General features: G+C 40.4%; 4 protein-coding genes across 8 annotated transcripts in view; 1 reads left to right on the top strand and 3 right to left on the bottom strand.

The window, feature by feature from the left end:
• The window catches only part of st13 (ST13 Hsp70 interacting protein), a 17,349-nt gene extending 16,122 nt beyond the window's left edge, over positions 1 to 1,227 (top strand). Inside the window, exon 13 of the mRNA XM_083545148.1 lies at positions 529 to 1,227. Coding sequence (XP_083401274.1) covers positions 529 to 660 — 132 coding nt within the window. The 3' untranslated portion in view covers positions 661 to 1,227. The remainder of the gene's footprint in view (positions 1 to 528) is intronic.
• An 80-nt stretch (positions 1,228 to 1,307) lies between these two features.
• On the bottom strand, positions 1,308 to 4,379 carry rbx1 (ring-box 1, E3 ubiquitin protein ligase; the record flags this gene model as incomplete). 2 transcript variants are annotated; one of them, XM_083545193.1, is made up of 5 exons in its annotated part: positions 4,015 to 4,379; positions 2,667 to 2,745; positions 2,138 to 2,208; positions 1,927 to 2,012; positions 1,308 to 1,840 (listed from the first exon to the last, which is right to left on the bottom strand). In XM_083545193.1, exons 1-5 carry the CDS (start codon positions 4,090 to 4,092, stop codon positions 1,828 to 1,830), a joined length of 327 nt encoding a protein of 108 aa, XP_083401319.1. In that variant the 5' UTR covers positions 4,093 to 4,379. The 2 variants fall into 2 exon arrangements, with proteins under 2 accessions (XP_083401319.1, XP_083401320.1); XM_083545194.1 differs by lacking the exon at positions 1,308 to 1,840 and having other exon boundaries at positions 1,923 to 2,012; positions 4,015 to 4,172.
• A 1,262-nt stretch (positions 4,380 to 5,641) lies between these two features.
• On the bottom strand, positions 5,642 to 9,974 carry LOC310728235 (uncharacterized protein). 4 transcript variants are annotated; one of them, XM_083545436.1, is made up of 4 exons: positions 9,897 to 9,974; positions 8,890 to 9,032; positions 8,681 to 8,788; positions 5,642 to 7,414 (listed from the first exon to the last, which is right to left on the bottom strand). In XM_083545436.1, the coding sequence occupies exons 2-4, from the start codon at positions 8,969 to 8,971 to the stop codon at positions 6,291 to 6,293; spliced, it is 1,314 nt and encodes a 437-aa protein (XP_083401562.1). In that variant the 5' UTR covers positions 8,972 to 9,032; positions 9,897 to 9,974; the 3' UTR covers positions 5,642 to 6,290. The 4 variants fall into 4 exon arrangements, with proteins under 4 accessions (XP_083401562.1, XP_083401564.1, XP_083401565.1 ...); XM_083545438.1 differs by having other exon boundaries at positions 8,899 to 9,032; positions 9,829 to 9,945; XM_083545439.1 differs by having other exon boundaries at positions 8,899 to 9,032; positions 9,897 to 9,945.
• An 870-nt stretch (positions 9,975 to 10,844) lies between these two features.
• On the bottom strand, positions 10,845 to 15,283 carry LOC310728047 (uncharacterized protein). Its single transcript, XM_083545106.1, has 4 exons — positions 15,125 to 15,283; positions 14,932 to 15,035; positions 13,587 to 13,670; positions 10,845 to 13,077 (listed from the first exon to the last, which is right to left on the bottom strand). The coding sequence occupies exons 2-4, from the start codon at positions 15,007 to 15,009 to the stop codon at positions 12,298 to 12,300; spliced, it is 942 nt and encodes a 313-aa protein (XP_083401232.1). The 5' UTR covers positions 15,010 to 15,035; positions 15,125 to 15,283; the 3' UTR covers positions 10,845 to 12,297.
• Positions 15,284 to 17,479: the final 2,196 nt, after the last annotated feature.

The raw sequence follows: 17,479 nt of genomic DNA, 5'->3' as shown, positions 1-17,479 counted from the left end.
CAGGAGACAAACAGGTCACTATATATATATCGGATTGCGTGATCGGGAAGTGGTAGTTCAGCGGGTAAGATGTTTGGGTTGGACTACCGATCAGATGGTCACAAGTGGACATGCCGACACCATCAAACTGCCTCGGTTAAGAACCCCTCAGCTGTAGAAAGATGATCTGGATAAATGTGTATAGATTTTTGTTGGAGCAGACCCTGAGCTCCCCATCATGGAGATCAGAAATGGAAAGATCTGATCATTTTAGTGACTCTTTAAACCTGGTTCATTAAAATACATTTTTTAGTCATTTGGTTTATTTCGTTCCTTTGATCACCTTCTCAGTGTCTGTTAGAGATTTAGCGTTGCTCAGTAGAAAATGAGTGAATCGCTCTTGGAGACGACTCGTTCTTGAGTCACGTTAATCCTGGTTTAAACGAATGAATCGTTCATGAACGAGCTTCACTACAAAGGTGCCCCCAGGTGAGTCGTCACAGGGAACGGTCTTTAATCTGTCTTTTTTTACCTTGTGCGTGTCTGTAGGACCCTGAAGTGATGGCCGCCTTCCAGGACGTTGCTCAGAACCCAGCAAACATCTCCAAGTACCAGTCCAACCCGAAGATCATGGCCCTCATCAACAAACTGAGCTCCAAGTTCAGCGGGCCTCAGGCCTAGGAGGCCGACACTCTGCCATAGCACTTACTCTCTATAACAATCTCTTTCTCGCTTACATGATCCGTTTCCTCCTCTGCTGACCAGATCGAGGGGAGAGAAATGTGTAGAAACTCGTACACTAGGTTTCAGGGCTACTAGAACACCACAGGGACGAAAACAAGGGGCAGGGAACGGCTAATCAGTCTAATCTATTACCATAAAAATAAAAGGGGGGGGGGTGGATGTGGTCTCGAACACTTCCTGAATCACAGAGAGTGGCTTCGAGAAGGTCTAAATCACTGCCTTGCATTTCTTTTCTTCTCCCCCTGACTGTATCCCCGAATCCCTCTGTCCTTGACCCTCTCACTGCACTTCATTCAAGCCGAACTGACTAGATGTTCACGCTGAGGTTCCATCCTGTCAGGTTCTTTCACGTTTTTCAGGCTCGTTCTTTATTTTCTGACCTGTTCTGTCACACAGGGAGAATAAATTCACTGTTGTTTTTTTTGTCCCCTGATTTAGGAGTATTTCTATCTGAAATGGCTCTGAAGGATTATTTCAGTCAATAAAGGTGTCGGTTGTTGCAGAGTTGCTGTCCGAGTGATTTTTTTTTGTGTAGTAATGTGTAGTAACTTTTTTGGTAAAACCAGTCACAGTGGAGTCTTAGATTGATTGGAGTGAAGATTTATTTATTATTGTTAAGTAATAAACTGTTACAGTAAAACACCAAATAAAACACTGATTATTTTCCTGTAACACCAGAACTCGATATTCCTCCATCAACAATTACAAACACAACTTCAACAAACTGATGTAATAGTAACTGTTAAACGAGTTACCGCAGAAACAATAACGCAGTAAGTAGAGATGCGAAATCGTAAATCAGACCAACTGCCCAACCAACTAGAAGTAGATCTTTAAAAAAAATGCTACTAATAAAGAAATATTGTAATTATGGTATAATAGGAATAAAACTCCTACAGGATGCTAATGTTCAGCCTGGTAACTGCTTCAACACTAATTTTACCCTCCACTCAAATCTGTGTTTTACCCCCAACACACACACACACACACACACACACACACACACAGTCTGTTACTTATATAATGATCCATTACATTTCAAAAGCACAAACTGCAGAACAAAAAAAACAGTAAAAATGAAAGCGTGTTGTGAACCCTCGGTGTTCAGTGTCCGTACCTGAAATCAGAGCACATATATATTATACACACACAATATATAAAGTGTACACACTGTGAATGAGAAAAATAGGAGAGGTCACTCACTTCTGGAACTCCCACTCCCTGTTATCCAGAGGACACACCTGCCTCGTCTTCAGCCAGCGAGAGATGCAGTGGAAATGAAATGCATGCTGCACACACACACACACACACACACACACACACCACCATTTATACACTGATGCATCTTGTTTTAACACTTAAATATAATAATGCAGTGAACAGCTGGAGAACTCCAGATGTGTGTGTGTCTTACATTACAGACGCCCCAGGCCACTGTGCACTCCTCTGATGTGGCAGAAGCCTGGTTGGCCTGACACTCAATACCTAAAAACATACAAAAAACATGTCAAACAGGCACTGAAGCTGCGATTGTGCGAGTCAGACTCCTGTTCTTGGCTGACAGAAACAGAACCTGAGGTCACCCCCTGGTTTGGGAGCTCATCCACCTGTTCTGTGCATGCAGAGATGTTTTTTACATCCTATCATGAGCGATCACCAGAGGGTCAAGCAGAACACCAGGTTTCCACTGGTGATCAGATCGCTGAAGACGGCTGTTAATAACTTCATCTTCTCCTCTACCTGGATTTCACTTATAATTCCAGACCCCCCCAAAAAAAACAAGCATTCCATTGGAATTTTAAGCACCAAAGACCTTTTTCAAGACCAAACGTCTCACCGAATAACTCAATCATACGTAATGTGAAGGTGATGGGTGTGTGCGTGTGTGTGGGATTGACTGCACGCGTCCTCAACGCAAGGAAGATTTCTGAGGAAACACTCACACAGGTCCATGATGTGGTTCCTGCAGATGGCGCAGTTGTCCACTACAATGTCCCAGGCCCACAGAGCTACAGCGTTCCACTGCAACACAGCCAGAGATTCGGGTTAGAGGCAAAACACCACGCCACTTTTCGTTTCGTCTGAGAGGAGAACACCTTAGATTTTAGAAGACACCTCTTTTTTGTCATTATAGATGGAAAGGGTTTGGTCACGGTCACTACTTGATCCCTACCGGAAAGAACAAACCGTACCGCAAATATGTGAAAACTCAGTTTGTTCTGCACATCAGTTCCAAAAGGTTTTACTGCAGTCTGGCGATCCGAATAAATTTAAAGGATAAATAAATATCTTGTGCGTCTCTTAAATTAATGTCAACACGCATGCGGAAATAAGTAGAACAGAATTTTAGAAAATTAAACATTAAAATGTAAAAAGACGCAAAATCTATTTATTTAATCAATTTAACTTGTGCCAGTTTAATAAATTACTCAAATTAATCAATATTCTTTTCGGCTTCTCCCGTTAGGGGGCGCCACAGCGGATCCTCCGCACGTTTGATTTGGCACATGTTTTACGCTGGATGCCCTTCCTAACGCAACCCTCCCCAATTTATCCGGGCTTGGGACCGGCACTAAGAGTGGCTGGGGATGGTTCCCTGACCGGGGATCGAACCCGGGTCGCAGCGGTGAGAGCGCTGCATCTTAACCACTAGACCACCAGGGGACACTCAAATTAATCAATATAATAAATAAAAAACATTTTATTAAACTTAAACCAAGCAGGCAGTCTTTTTATTGTTGTATAGATGCTCAGAAATGTTAATAATAATAATAATAATAATAATAATAATAATAATAAAGCAATTTTGTTTTGCTTTTTTTCAAATTTGAACCAATTTGAAATTGAACCGAACCAAGAATTTAGAAAATTGTGTACCAGCCGTAATATTTTAATATCTATATATTTGTACTTTTTTATATACTTGATATATATTTATATAATGTGTCTAAACCTGTGGTGTGATCACATCTGGGATTAGCATTTTATAGATTAAATTAAATCATTGTTCAAGGGCGAAGAAAATTCCAGAAAATCTTAAAAACACCACTATAATGAATAAAAGTAAAATAACAGTGTAACTGGAGTAAATTGGTCTATTTTTCTAAACTTATTGAGAACATGGTGAGATGTATTGTGCCTAATCATCTCCTCAGTGTAGCATTAGCATTAGCTACCGAGACACACCAGGAAACGCTCTCACACTGACCTGAACACAAAACCGCGAGCTTCAATTAATACCATAAAAACGGGATTCCGATCAGTTTCTTAAGATCTAAGGTCAGAAATCACCTTTTTCACTTCAAATCGCTTCTTACTGGCCCCGCTGTTCGTCCCGCTCGGGGTGTCGACATCCATCGCGGCCGCCATGTTTGTTCGAGGAAACTCCAACACTCGCGAGATTTAAACGAGACTACAGAGCCGGGGTTTGGGTCTCAGGCTTAATCCGGTTTTCATGACGGTTCTGGATAAATCCGAAGTGAATTTTATTTGAGGCGGGTTTTTAGAGGATATTTTTTAATCATGATAGTATGCATATGTAATTAGATTTTTAAAGGAGTTTAAAAAAAAATTAGAAAAAGAATATAAATAAAAAAAAAAAGTCAGGTTCCACCGAGATTTGAACTCGGATCGCTGGATTCAGAGTCCAGAGTGCTAACCATTACACCATGGAACCACAGCGTGTCTGCGGAAAATAGAGCTATTTAAACAAACCATGTTCCCCAGAGCTCCATTGAAAAACATTACTTTTGCTGTGAAGGTTCGTGCTAAAGATCTCAGGTGGCCCTAACGAACACCTGAAACTCAAACTCCTCCAACATCACTGTCTGATCTTGTAGCTGAATGAACACAATGGAAGTTTACAATGACAGTACCTTTTCAAAGCATATGGATTGGATGGATTGTTGATTATATTGTTTCTTAAATGTTCTGGTGTTAATCTCAACGTGAGAAAAACGGTAACCTTCAGATGTCACCAGACATACTAGCAGACCAAGTGGATAGATTAGTAAAGAGGAAGTGAGAGCAGTGATTAAGAGGATGAAGAATGGAAAGTCCTTTGGACCAAATGACATACCAGTAGAAGCATGGAGATGTTTAGGAGAGATGCAGTGGAGTTTTTAACTAGATTCTGGAAGGTGAGAAGATGCCTGAGGAATGGAGAAGGAGTGTGCTGGTACTGATCTTTAAGAATAAGGGAGATGTGCAGACCTGCAGTAACTACAGGGGAGTAAAGTTGATCAGTCACAACATGAAGTTATGGGAAAGAGTAGTGGAAGCCAGGCTGAGAGAAGAGGTGACCATCTGTGAGAAGCAGTATGGTTTCATGCAGAGGAAGAGCACCACAGACGCATGCAGGGTGGAGTGGGTGGAGAAGAGTGATAGCAGGAGTGATTTGTGATAGAAGAGTATGTGTGGGAGTGAAAGGGAAAGTTTATAGGACTGTGGTGAGACCTGAGATGTTGTATGGTTTAGAGACAGTGGCATTGAGTAAAAGACAGGAGGTGGAGCTGGAGGTAGCAGAGCTGAAGATGTTGAGATTTTCATTGGGAGTGACGACGATGGACAGGATTAGAAATGAGTTTATTAGAGGGACAGCGCGTGTAGAACATTTTGGGGACAAAGTGAGAGAGGTCCGATTGAGGTGGTTTGGACATGTGCAGAGGAGGGACGAGGGGTGTATCGGTAGAAAAACGCGGAGGATGGAGCCACCAGGAAGAAGGAAACGAGGAAGACCAAGTAGGAGGTTTATGAATGTGGTGAGGGAAGACATGCAGGTAGTTGGTGTGAAAGAGGCAAAAGTAGTGGACAGGGTAGTATAGAGATCCACTGTGGCAACCCCTAATGGGAGAAGAAATAATAATAAGAAGAAGCTATATTTGTGGTTAATCAGTATTAAAGAGTGATACAGAACAGGTAAGGAGAACATGACATTTATATCGTTTGTTTATAATGAGTCAGCTTGGTGTATGGTCCCTGAACTTCATCCCAACCCAAAGTCCCAGTTTAAATTGAGAGTATCAATAAAACATCTTTAATATCGGATAGTGAGGATTAAAGGTTTTGGTCTAATTGCGAGGAGGATCCAGTCTCTTGTTCATGCTGCAGTCAAGTCTGAATTCTTGTACTATCTGACAATGAACAATCACAAGGGATTTGAGAGGAAGTAATATGGAATAATGATCAACCTATTAAAATTATTATAATGTATATTTAAGAAGAGTTAAAATTACATTTAGAAGCTGTAAATAATCTTAAAGACTGCTTAAGAGCCAGCAAGAACATCACCCTCTACTTGGTTGAACACATTCTACATGCCTTACTGGACGAACGGTAAACTTTGTTGTTACACAATGGCCCGTTTTTGGTCCAGTGTATTTTTTATTACATATACTACATTTGAAAACAATCCTTCGTAAAGGTGGTCTTCATTTCTACTGCTATGCTGACTGCTACTGACTAGTCAACAATAAATACCACATTGTCTATTGTAAAACCCTCTCTTGCATTTATGTCCACATTCTGATCAGTGGCACTGCACCCTCTCCTGACTGAACACGCCTTTATTAAAGCTCTTCCCATGCTGTATCCTGATACAGGCTCTGTTTGGTGTGTATGCGCTGGTGTTGGTGGAGAGTACTCTGCTGGCTGAAAGTCTTTCCGCAGTGCGAGCAGTGATACGGCTTCTCTCCGGTGTGAACGCGCTGGTGTTGTTTAAGAGTACCGTTTTGACTGAAACTCTTCCCACACTGCGAGCAGCAATAAGGCTTCTCTCCCGTGTGAATGCGCTGGTGTATTTGGAGAGAGCTCTGTCGGTTGAATGTTTTGCCACACTGTGAGCAATGATGGAGCTTCTCTCCGGTGTGGATGCGGGTATGTGATTGCAGGGTGCCGTGCTGAGTAAAACTCTTGCCGCAGTATGAACAACGGTACGGTTTTTCTCCGGTGTGAACGCGCTGGTGTCGCTTCAGGGTGCTATGATGACTAAAACTCTTCCCGCACTGCGAGCAGTGATATGGCTTCTCTCCAGTGTGGATGCGCATGTGTGTCTGGAGATTTCGCTGCCTGTTAAATCTCTTGCGACACTGCGAGCATTGGTACGGCTTCTCTTCGGTGTGAGTGTGCTGGTGCTGCAGGAGTGTACCATGCTGACTGAAACTCTTGCCGCACTTTGAGCAGTAATACGGCTTCTCCCCGGTGTGAACGCGCTGGTGCTGCTGGAGCGAACTGTGTCGAGTAAAAATCTTCCCGCACTCCGTGCAGTGATAGGGTTTCTCTCCTGTGTGGATGTACTGGTGCGATCGGAAAGTCCCCCGGTCACTAAAACACTTGCCGCACTGTGAACACTTGTACGGCTTTTCTCCAGTGTGAACGTGCAGGTGCTTCTTGAGGGTATCTCTATGACCAAAGCTCTTGCCACAATGCGAGCACTCGTACGGCTTCTCTCCGGTGTGAATGCGCTGATGTGATCTCAGACTGCTCTGGTGGACAAAACTCTTCCCACATTGTGAGCAGCGATGCAGCTTCTCTCCCATATGAATGGGCTCATGGGCCCTCGCATTGCTTTGTGAAGAAAAACTCTTCCCGCAGTGCGAGCAGTTGTATGGCTTCTCTTCTGTGTGGTGTGATTTGAGATGAGGACTGTGAACTTCACACTTGTTGATGGAGAAGGTTTTGCACACCTCACAGTCTAGAACGAGAGGACGAAAGTAAAATGATTAGCTGCTATGTCGTAATAACAGGAAAGGCAACTGTGCCATTCAAACAAATGACAACTCATTTAGTAGCCATTCAAATGATGTTGAAAGGACACCGATTATACCAGAAACTATTATGCATAATCATTACGGTAATCAAGATTCGACATAAAGGCCATATAAGCTGGCAGAAAATACCCATATGGTATATCTAGGAACACATGACATGACTCACCAGATTACTCACCAGATCGCTCAAAAACCCAAGTCCATTTCCGTTCCTTTCCATTCATTTTTCATCAATCATTTAAGTCCTGATTTAAGGCTGGACACTTGTCAAAAAGCATGTGTGTGCAGTGGGATAGTCCTCTAAACATTTGATAGATTATCAGAGACAAATGCAAAGTAAAGCCAAGATAACACCTGAAACAGCTTCTAACCTCAGTACCCAACTGGCTGGTTTTCAGTAAAAGCTAGGAGTCATGTTTTTGCAGGGGACCTCAAAATAAAGATGGCACATACCCTCTCAAACTAAACTATGGGCATCCATCATAGATCTTGTAAAGATTCTGGAAAGGTGTACAGTGCTACAGCAGTTCAACCACAGTGTCTCCAAGTCTGATCCAAAGGACAACAAACCTTGATCAGAAGGATGATACATCCTTAAAATAATGACTGTGGGGATTAGTGATTACACAACTATAACGATATTAGTGAAATCAGACACTGGCTTACAAAGGGGTAAGGAGTCTCTAGTTCCAGTTTATCCAATAAGGTGTTTAGTGGGGTTGAGGAAGTCAGGGCTCTGTGCAAGACACAAGTTTTTCAGTCTAAACTTCACAACAACCATGTCTTAATGGAGCGCATGTTTGTTCACAGAAGCATCACCATGCCGAAACAGCGTTTGTGTTGCTTAATTCATAGGGAAATTGCAATAGTCAAGTCAAGTTTATTTCTATAGCGCTTTTCACAACAGACATTGTCTCAAAGCAGCTTTACACAAATCAACAGTCAAGGTGAATGGTGTGTGTTTATCCCTGATGAGCAGCCGTGGTGACTGTGGCAAGGAAAATACTACAGTGTGCAGAGACATTCTATACAACCGTGTGCTTCCTTGTTTGAGGAACCAGTTGGTGGACTCACATGTAGGTGTGATGGTCAGGTATCCACAAAATTTGATGTTATAGTGTACAGTATATGTAACTCATTGTATAGGTGTTAGGATATAAATTGGACCCAAGTGTTCCCAGGTGACTTACACAAATAATCATCATCAGGCCCTTCCTCTTTTATAAGCTTTTCCTGAAATCCTTCATTCTGCTGTTCCACAGGAGTCTCGTAGACCTCATGGACAGATGCGCCATTACCTGAAGTTGCATCACAAACACAATACAAAATAACTGACTGCTTCCTTTATTCATATTCCTAGTCATTATGTTCTCATAGAAAGTGAGATTTAGTCCCATACTTGTCTTACAGGGGGATTCTTCATCCTCGGGTTCTTCCTCTTTTAGAGATTTCGTCTGCAATCCTCCATTCATTTGGTTCATAGGGTTGATATATCACATCACCAGGAGTTATGCAAGCCTCTGTTCTCACACCCTCGCAAAACTGCTCATTCAGAATAACACATTCAAAAGATTTATGTCTGTAGCATATATAATAATATATATATATATATATATATCGATGTACAGCTGGCATTCATAGTCTCCTCTATATAGAGACATTCAGATATCCTGTATATTGGATTTTAATTTTGCATGACACCAGTGTCTGTTCTATGAGGCATTCCTACTTTAGGTTGCCATTGTAACATTTACCAGTGGTTGCAACCAACATTCCATTTCTGACAACAAATTTGGAGACATCCATCATCATCACTCCCGTTAAAAGTCGCTGCACTGAGTCATATTTGCATAAAATTCTCATCTTTGTTGCGTCACCGGACACGCCCACGTTGATTCCCCAAATGCTGGCTGACACTCAGGTTGCTGGAAGTCGCAATCAGTTTACAATCCTTAGTCGCTATTTGTGGGAACATCAAATTCATTCTAATAACAATAATAATAATAATAATAATAATAGTCTGTCCTGTGACATCACATCAGGACACATCTGTGATCTAAAGGAAAAATACAATTTTTTTCACATACCCATAAACATTTAAAAAAACATATTTGATGTTTGAACGTGGTGTTTTTCCCCTCTAGAGAGAGACAGATAAAAGGTTCCTGTAGAAAACTCGACATATCAACTGCAAGAAGGAAACAAAAGGAATTCTCTCCAAGTCCAAGGAAGTATGTGTGTCCTGAACAGAGATTTCATTTCCATTTGTGGTTTATTTACTCTTACAGCCAGTGTGAAGTGGGAGCCATTGATTTTAGGAAGCTCCACATGAACTCACCTTGAAATAAACCCAGGAGACAGCATATCAATTAAGACACTGTAAACGCCAGATATTGTTTTTATCACCTGCCGAATCGTGGATATGTATAATTCTCGTTTTCTTCTTCTTCTTCTTTTGTGATTATAGAGCACATTTACACAGCGCCCTCTACTGGAGCACACTGTAATCGTTCATGCGACAAAGAGGAGAAACTGAAACTAAACTCCAGATAAATACAGTATTTTAAAATCAGCTTCTTAGATATCTATATATCTATAGAGAGAGAGAGACTATGAGATTTGCATATAATAATATTTTACACAAACCCCCATTTGATTTACAATGGAACATAGAACACAAAAACAGAGAAAATTCACCATTTTAAGGAAAAATGTGATTTTGAAATTGACGGTGTCCAGTTTGCAACTTAAAGTTCCCATAGTGGTTAAGATGCAGCGCTCCCACCGCTGCGACCCGGGTTCGATTCCCGGTCAGGGAACCATCCCCAGCCACTCTTAGTGCCGGTCCCAAGCCCGGATAAATTGGGGAGGGTTGCGTTAGGAAGGGCATCCAGCGTAAAACATGTGCCAAATCAAACGTGCGGAGGATCCGCTGTGGCGCCCCCTAACGGGAGAAGCCGAAAAGAAACTTTTATGTTTAATCTACAATTTCCCCTTAACATCAACAACGTTTGTTAAAGAAAGTAAGTAGTGATGTGAATCTGGACAAAAAGATGCTGCAGTAGAAATTCTAAGACTTAAATGTTAGACAAACAAAGCCAACAGGCTCGAATGTACCAATACCAATAAGCCGAGATGTTGAGAAAAGTTAAACTTCTCTGCATACAAATTAATAAGTTAGTGTAAGAAAACAGTTCAAAGTTTACGTTTTCATGTCCCTATTTTTATCTTCCTAATTGACATGTTACTGAACAGATTAGCTTAGCACAGCCTCTGAAGCTCAGTGTTCAGTTATACAAGATGGCGCTGTTTTACCTCAGGAATACGAGCAGTAATGCAAACAGCACAAACACATTCTAACACAACCATCATTTATTGTCTTTCATTATAGAGTAAATCCTCCCTCCATTACAGAAATACATACTTAACATTTTAATTTCTTTGTTCAATAAATTTAAATTACAATCTAGAATTCAGTAAAAATAACGACATATAAAAACAAACATGAAAACAAGAACACCACAATAAATTTAAACACATAAGCTGCAGAGCTGTTACATTTTATATACACACAAAAAATGAAGAAAATGCTATCATAATATATATATCAATGCTTCTTGTCCTGGGCCTTTCAGACCTGCAAAATGTAACACAATTCAATTCAGATGATCAGTTTCCATCCATTGTGTTCTTTCTTCGCATCCTCAACATCAAGTATGCTCACATTTGTCTCACTTTCTATTACTTACAAATTAAAATTTTACTTCACTACATTATTAAAGGTTAAAGTGTATTTGTATATGTAAATGTAAATAATAAAAATAATAAGTGTTGTTTTGGAGCCCTCTAGCGTCTTGATTTGGCACATTCTGCACTAAACCCAACTCCCACCATAATTTTGATGAACACAATTTCAGTATCATGATATAATTATCATCAGTAAGGAATGTGATAAGATTTTTCTTTAGCAATTGATGTTCTCTGTGTTTCTGACAGAAAATATATCTTTATGAATGAAGCTCCTGAAGGAAGAGATCACCTCGGATCCCCAGACCAAAATAGACAAATGGATCATATTTCAAAGAACAATAGTTGTTTCTACTATTGGCTTTAATTATAACATGTATGGTAGCCTATTAGTTACATTTATAAGTTAGATTAAAACTACAATTAAACTACCCACTCTGTGTAACTTCATTAAGATTTAGAAGGTGTCTACGTGTGTAAACTACTGCTGATGTAATTGTGAAGCAGATATGTATTTATGTATTAGTGAAACTGAATTATTTTTGTTTTTGCATGACAAAGCTGCACTCGTATACCACCCTGTGATGTTTGGGTCAGGGTTTATATAGTTTTATAAGGTTTTTAATACGTTTTTTTTGGTTTATATACTTTTATACATTTTATTAAACTATAGTTAACTTTATGTTAAAAAGTTGATCAAAGAGGATAAAGCACAGTCAACCAATTTTTAAAGATACTGTATATTTTAAAGATTTTTTTATACTTCCAAGTCCTCCTTCCTGGAGTCCTGGTGATGTCTTTAGTGGGTAACCCAGATCTGGACCCCTTCAGTATTCATGCAGTAAATCAGAAAACTAGATCAGGAACACTGGGTTAAAGGGACCATGGAGTGGAAGCCAGCAGGCACACATGGGTGTGATGTTCAGATACTCCCCATACTTTTCGGTCTGATGGCTTGGAAAGGTCCAGTTTGTTATTTCCACTCGGTAACATTGAAAGTAAAATTTCCCCTATATTTACACTACAATCTTCATTAACATCGCTTAAACATTTTTTATTCCTAACTTGACAAATTTATATCAGGAGTTGATGGTGTTATGTTAGGGCACTTGTGTTTCGTTAAAGATCTTTGCTGAGCATAACTCCGTCCACATTGTCCACAGTGGTAAGGCTTCTCTGTGTGCATACGCTGGTGTCTATGGAGATTACTCCGATGAATAAACCTCTTCAAACATTGTCCACAGCAATACGGCTTCTCTCCTGTGTGGATACGCTGGTGTCTATGGAGATTATTTTGACAAGTGAAACCCTTGCCACATTCTCCACACTGGTACGGCTTCTCTCCTGTGTGGATACGCTGGTGTATTTGGAGGCTACTCTGATGATTGAAACTCTTCCCACATTGTCCACAGTGGTATGGTTTCTCTCCTGTGTGGACACGCTGGTGTCTAAGAAGACTACTCTGATTTGAAAAACTCTTTCCACACTGTCCACAGTGATATGGTCTTTCTCCTGTGTGGATACGCTGATGTACTTGAAGACTATGCTGACAAGTAAAACTGTTCCCACACTGTTCACAGCAAAACGGCTTTTTTCCGGTGTGGATGTGCTGGTGTATCTGAAGATTACTTTGACAAATGAAACCCTTGCCACATTCTCCACACTGAAATGGTTTCTCTCCTGTGTGGACACGCTGGTGTATTTGGAGGCTACTCTGATGATTAAAAGTCCTCCCACACTGCTCACATTGATACGGCTTCTCTCCGGTGTGGATACGCTGGTGTGTTTTCAAAAGAGAAACTTTAGTAAAACTCTTTCCACAACCTGAGCAGTGGTGCATCTGGAAAACAAAATACAATGATTCAACATAATGTAATAATAAAACTATAATAATCATTTTGTCTGCCATTTTGTTATAAGCAATGGCTGCTACAATAACATGTGGCAAAGACGACGACTTCCTCCACCTTCTTCCCCTCTTCTTCCTGCAACCACACCCCCCCCTCTCATTCACACACATGTACTCTGTCTTACTCCTACTGACTTTCATTCCCCTTCTCTCCAGCACGTACCTTCACCTCTCCAGATTCTTCTCCACCTGCTCCCTTCTCTCACCATTTGCAAACATTATAGTCCATGGAGACACCTGTCCAACTTCTCAAACAGCTCCTCACATCCCTCTTCACCTGCTGCTGCATCTCCTTGTACTCCCTGCCTACTTTTCTCATCACTCTGTCGATCCCAATTCTGCTTCTCCAATATCTTTATTCTTATGCTCTCCTGCACTTCCTCATTCCACCACCACGTTTCTTTGTCTTCCTTTCTATTTCACAATGTCATGCCAAGTACCATTCTATCTGTCTCCCTGATCACTTCTGCAGTAGTTGCCCAATCATCCAGCACCTCTTCACCACCACAGAGCCCCTGTCTGACCTGTGGCAAAGAAGTTTTGGAAAATAAACCCATAGAAAGCAGGGTTACATTATTTCTGGCATACATTATTTCTGGATGTGTATTTAGAACCTGTTCATCTATCCTAGCTGATGTCTCTGCAGATGTATTCAATTTGAGTCTCACACAAGCCTCTACATCCACTTACTTGTAGAAGACATAATTCCACTTCCAAAAACCAATAAAGCATTCTGCCTCAGTGGCTTCTGACCCACTGCATGGACTACTGATGAAATGCTTCAAAAAAATCATCCTGAGTAACATCCAGACCATCACTCCAGATACTCTGCACCCTTTACAGTTTTCAAACAGACAGGAGTATATACGGCTTTCATACTGTGCCCTCACATGGCTGGAAAACAAGGTACAGCTATGGTCTAATGTTTTTCGAATATGGCAAAGCATCAAACACAGTGATACTATAAAAGCTATCCACAGACAATCTTGGTGTAGATCCTATTCTTTGCATTTGGGTCCTGGACTATCTAGCAGACATATCCCAGTCTGTTAATACCGGGAACCACACCTCCAGGTCAATAATGATAAACTGAGGAACTCCACAAGGTTGTGTGTAAAACTCTATACTGGACATTATTTTAATGACTGTATGGCCTCCTCGGAAAAACATCATAATCAACACATTTGCTAATGACACAACCATCAGTCTGAGAAAAGGCTGAGGAAATGTTCCATGCCAAGTCGAATCCCGTAAGCCTCTAATAAGTGTGATATTATGAGTATCATCCTCAGCTCCAGCTCTGGTTGGGAAGCTGCTCAGCAAATGATCATAAGGCTCTACCATGTGTGTTGAGAACTGCACAAACAATCGCACATGCCACATGATTGTTCTAGAACATTTCCAGAATGTTTCTAGGTGTTACAATGATGTCCAATCATTTTTTTGGACACTGATATTACTGTTTTGAAGGAGCTCCTTAAAACTAACAAGTTCTCAATGCGACACATGAGTTCAGAGTGTTTTAGTGTAAAGGGTTAAATGTTTGACTGCACTGCATTATGGGTGTTACATTTCAGCAGGTTCTACAGCACTCTTTCCTAACTCATCTTTGTGAAAAAAATAAACTGAGAATGTGGACATTTACACCCAAAAATAACAAAAAGTTAACAGCACTCTGGACCTGGAGCCCTCAGAGAACAACAGCCCCCAAACTTCTGCTCAACACAGTGGAAATGTGGTTGTATCTCACCACTCTTTCTGAGATGAGACATGAATAAAGTGTACCTTTGATCCAGCAGCAGCAGCAGGAGGAGGAGTGTGTGGAGGTTCTCCTAAAGATCTCCGTCTGGACTCTGATTTCATGATCAGAGGTGTAAAGAATCAGGACACTGGAAGAAAAATGCAGAGGTTCATGACTCCAGAATGTCCACTAGCTGTTCCCCGAGCAGCTCAGCTGCTACATTTCACTGTATCTCACCTTTGGGTAAAAATCCGCTAAATCCGGGACAAAAACGGTGTTGAAGTTCGCGCGCGATAGATTTATAACGACGTGCTCCACGGAAAGTGGAGAAAAACTCACGCGCCCAACATTAACTTCGGACCGGAGCGCGTGAAAGAAGTCTATAGGTACAAACACGGATCACAATGCAGTGGGCGGGGCCAACGGGCTCGAGTTCTAAATCCTCAAACATCATTGGCTCAGACATTTTCAGGAAGTGAAATCTGATTGGTTGTCTCCCACTGTGCCTGATCTTTAGCAGAGATGAGAAATCCGTTTGCGGATTCAAATCCCTCTGAATCACACAGTAAACGGATCAGAGAATCACGAGTCCTTTTGAGTCCCTTAAGTCAGTAGGGATTCTGCTGCCTGTTTTTGCCACATAATTCCACTAGAGGGCACACAACCAAAAACTGAGTCTCTTGTGTTTTTGAACCTGTATAACTCAATCAGCTAGTTTTTGCAAAAGTTACTTGCTAATAACAACTTATAACAACTAAACTTACAGTTTGTATTTAAACTTTATTAAAAAGTTTATCAGTTTATTAAAGACATGTAGGATGTTGAAGACACATTGAAGGACGTTTTGGAGACAAGGTGAGGGAGGTGTGATTGAGATGGTTTTGACATGTGCAGAGGAGGGACATGGGGTATATCAGTAGGAGAATGCTGAGGATAGAGAAACCAGGAAGGAGGAAAAGAGGAAGACCAAGGAGGAGGTTTTGTGTTTCTTCCTTTTGGAAAAAATGTTTCATTTTTATCCCTTTAACATTTTATAATAAAAGAAAATAACTGATATCATTAGATTAATTGGTGCTTCACCACTTGATAATGCGTTAATGCAAAGGTAACACACACATTCTCACACAAACATATTATTTATTGTCTTTCTTTAAAGAGTAAATCATCCCAATATTACAGAAAAACATACTTAACACATTTATTTGTATGTTCAATAAATACATTACAATCCAGAAGTCATTAAAAATAATGAAATATAAAAATATTAAAAATATAATATAATAAATATAAAATATATTATTCTAATATATACAGCAATGCAATACATTTTGATAGTTATTTATGTCTTTACGAATATGAAAAATAATAAAATGATCACAAACGCTCCTTTTACCAAGATGGTTTATCTGTCTACACAGACCCCTGTTCCTCCTTCTAGATGGACTCAAACATTTCTACTTCCAACCTTGTCCAAGAGCACTCAATCCACTCAGTGTCCCTGACCTGTTAACAAATAGACCATGTGCCCTGTGTGATGCCCTGTAAAACCTTACCATGTAAAGAAGTGACTTTGTATAGATTTTATCAGAGTAAATGCACATCCTAAACCTTCATCCTGTGAGGAGGTATTAGTTTCCCTTTGTGTATTATTGTACTGTAGCTGTTTTTGTGCCTCCCTAATCTCATATCTGTTCATATTTCCTGCTTTCTCTCGTAGATTATATTAATCCACATCACTTTAGTTTTTAAAATAATTTATTATCCCACATTTCCTACATAATTTCTTCATGTTGTAACTTTAAAGTCACAGTCCTTACTTAGCAACGGGCCATGACAAAACATGCATTTTTTTATTTAGCATTTAGATTATTATTTAATCTTTTTTTGTTTAAACTAGCAGGCATGCATGTTTGATTATAAAGTAGGCAGGTGCAAAGGAAATTGATAAAAACCCTCTCATAGTTTGGCAAATAAGGAGAGGAAATGCTCACCTTGCCAGCTTTGTGCTCGACAATGTATTCTTCACCTGGACACTACAGTCAACATTATGTATTAACACTGATTAACTTATAACCATACAACAATTATAACTTAGAATTATCTCTCCAATGTTCTGATGGCTTGGAAAGGTGTCCAGTTTGTTCCAATCGTTCCCCTTTAATTACACTACAAATCCCCTTCAAAATATATTTAGTTTCTAATTTGACAAATTTGCATCAGGATCTGATTGATTTACATTACGGCACTTGTGTGTTCTTAATGATTTTTGATGAGCATATCTCCGTCCACATTGTCCACAGAAGTACGGCTTCTGTCCTGTATGACTCTTCTGGTGGCTGATTAAAATACTTCGAACTCTAAAACTTTTCCCGCACTGCTCACAGTGATACGGCTTCTCTCCAGTGTGGATACGCTGGTGTGTCTGAAGATGTATTCTTTGCCGAAAAATTTTCCCACATTGTCCACAGTAAAATAGTTTCTCTCTTGTGTGGATACGCTGGTGTATTAAAAGATTAGCTTGATCTGTAAACCTTTTCGTACACTGTGTACAGTGATATAGCTTTTCTCCTGTGTGGATACGCTGGTGTGCCT

The sequence above is a fragment of the Silurus aristotelis genome (genome assembly GCF_946808225.1).
Source record: "Silurus aristotelis genome assembly, chromosome: 6".
Taxonomy (NCBI): Eukaryota; Metazoa; Chordata; class Actinopteri; order Siluriformes; family Siluridae; genus Silurus; species Silurus aristotelis.
Note: the sequence above shows the minus strand (reverse complement) of the source record. Positions and strands in the feature narration are given on the sequence as shown.

Coding starts and splice junctions, on each gene's coding strand:
- LOC310728235 (XM_083545436.1), bottom strand. CDS start 8,971: ATGAACCAAATGAATGGAGGATTGCAGACGAAATCTCTAAAAGAGGAA. Junction 8,789..8,889: donor AGAATCCCCCTGTAAGACAA/GTATGGGACTAA, acceptor ATGCAACTTCAG/GTAATGGCGCATCTGTCCAT. Junction 7,415..8,680: donor GCCTGATGATGATTATTTGT/GTAAGTCACCTG, acceptor CTCTCGTTCTAG/ACTGTGAGGTGTGCAAAACC.
- LOC310728047 (XM_083545106.1), bottom strand. CDS start 15,009: ATGAAATCAGAGTCCAGACGGAGATCTTTAGGAGAACCTCCACACACT. Junction 13,671..14,931: donor CTGCTGCTGCTGGATCAAAG/GTACACTTTATT, acceptor TCTTTGCCACAG/GTCAGACAGGGGCTCTGTGG. Junction 13,078..13,586: donor TCAGGGAGACAGATAGAATG/GTACTTGGCATG, acceptor TTTGTTTTCCAG/ATGCACCACTGCTCAGGTTG.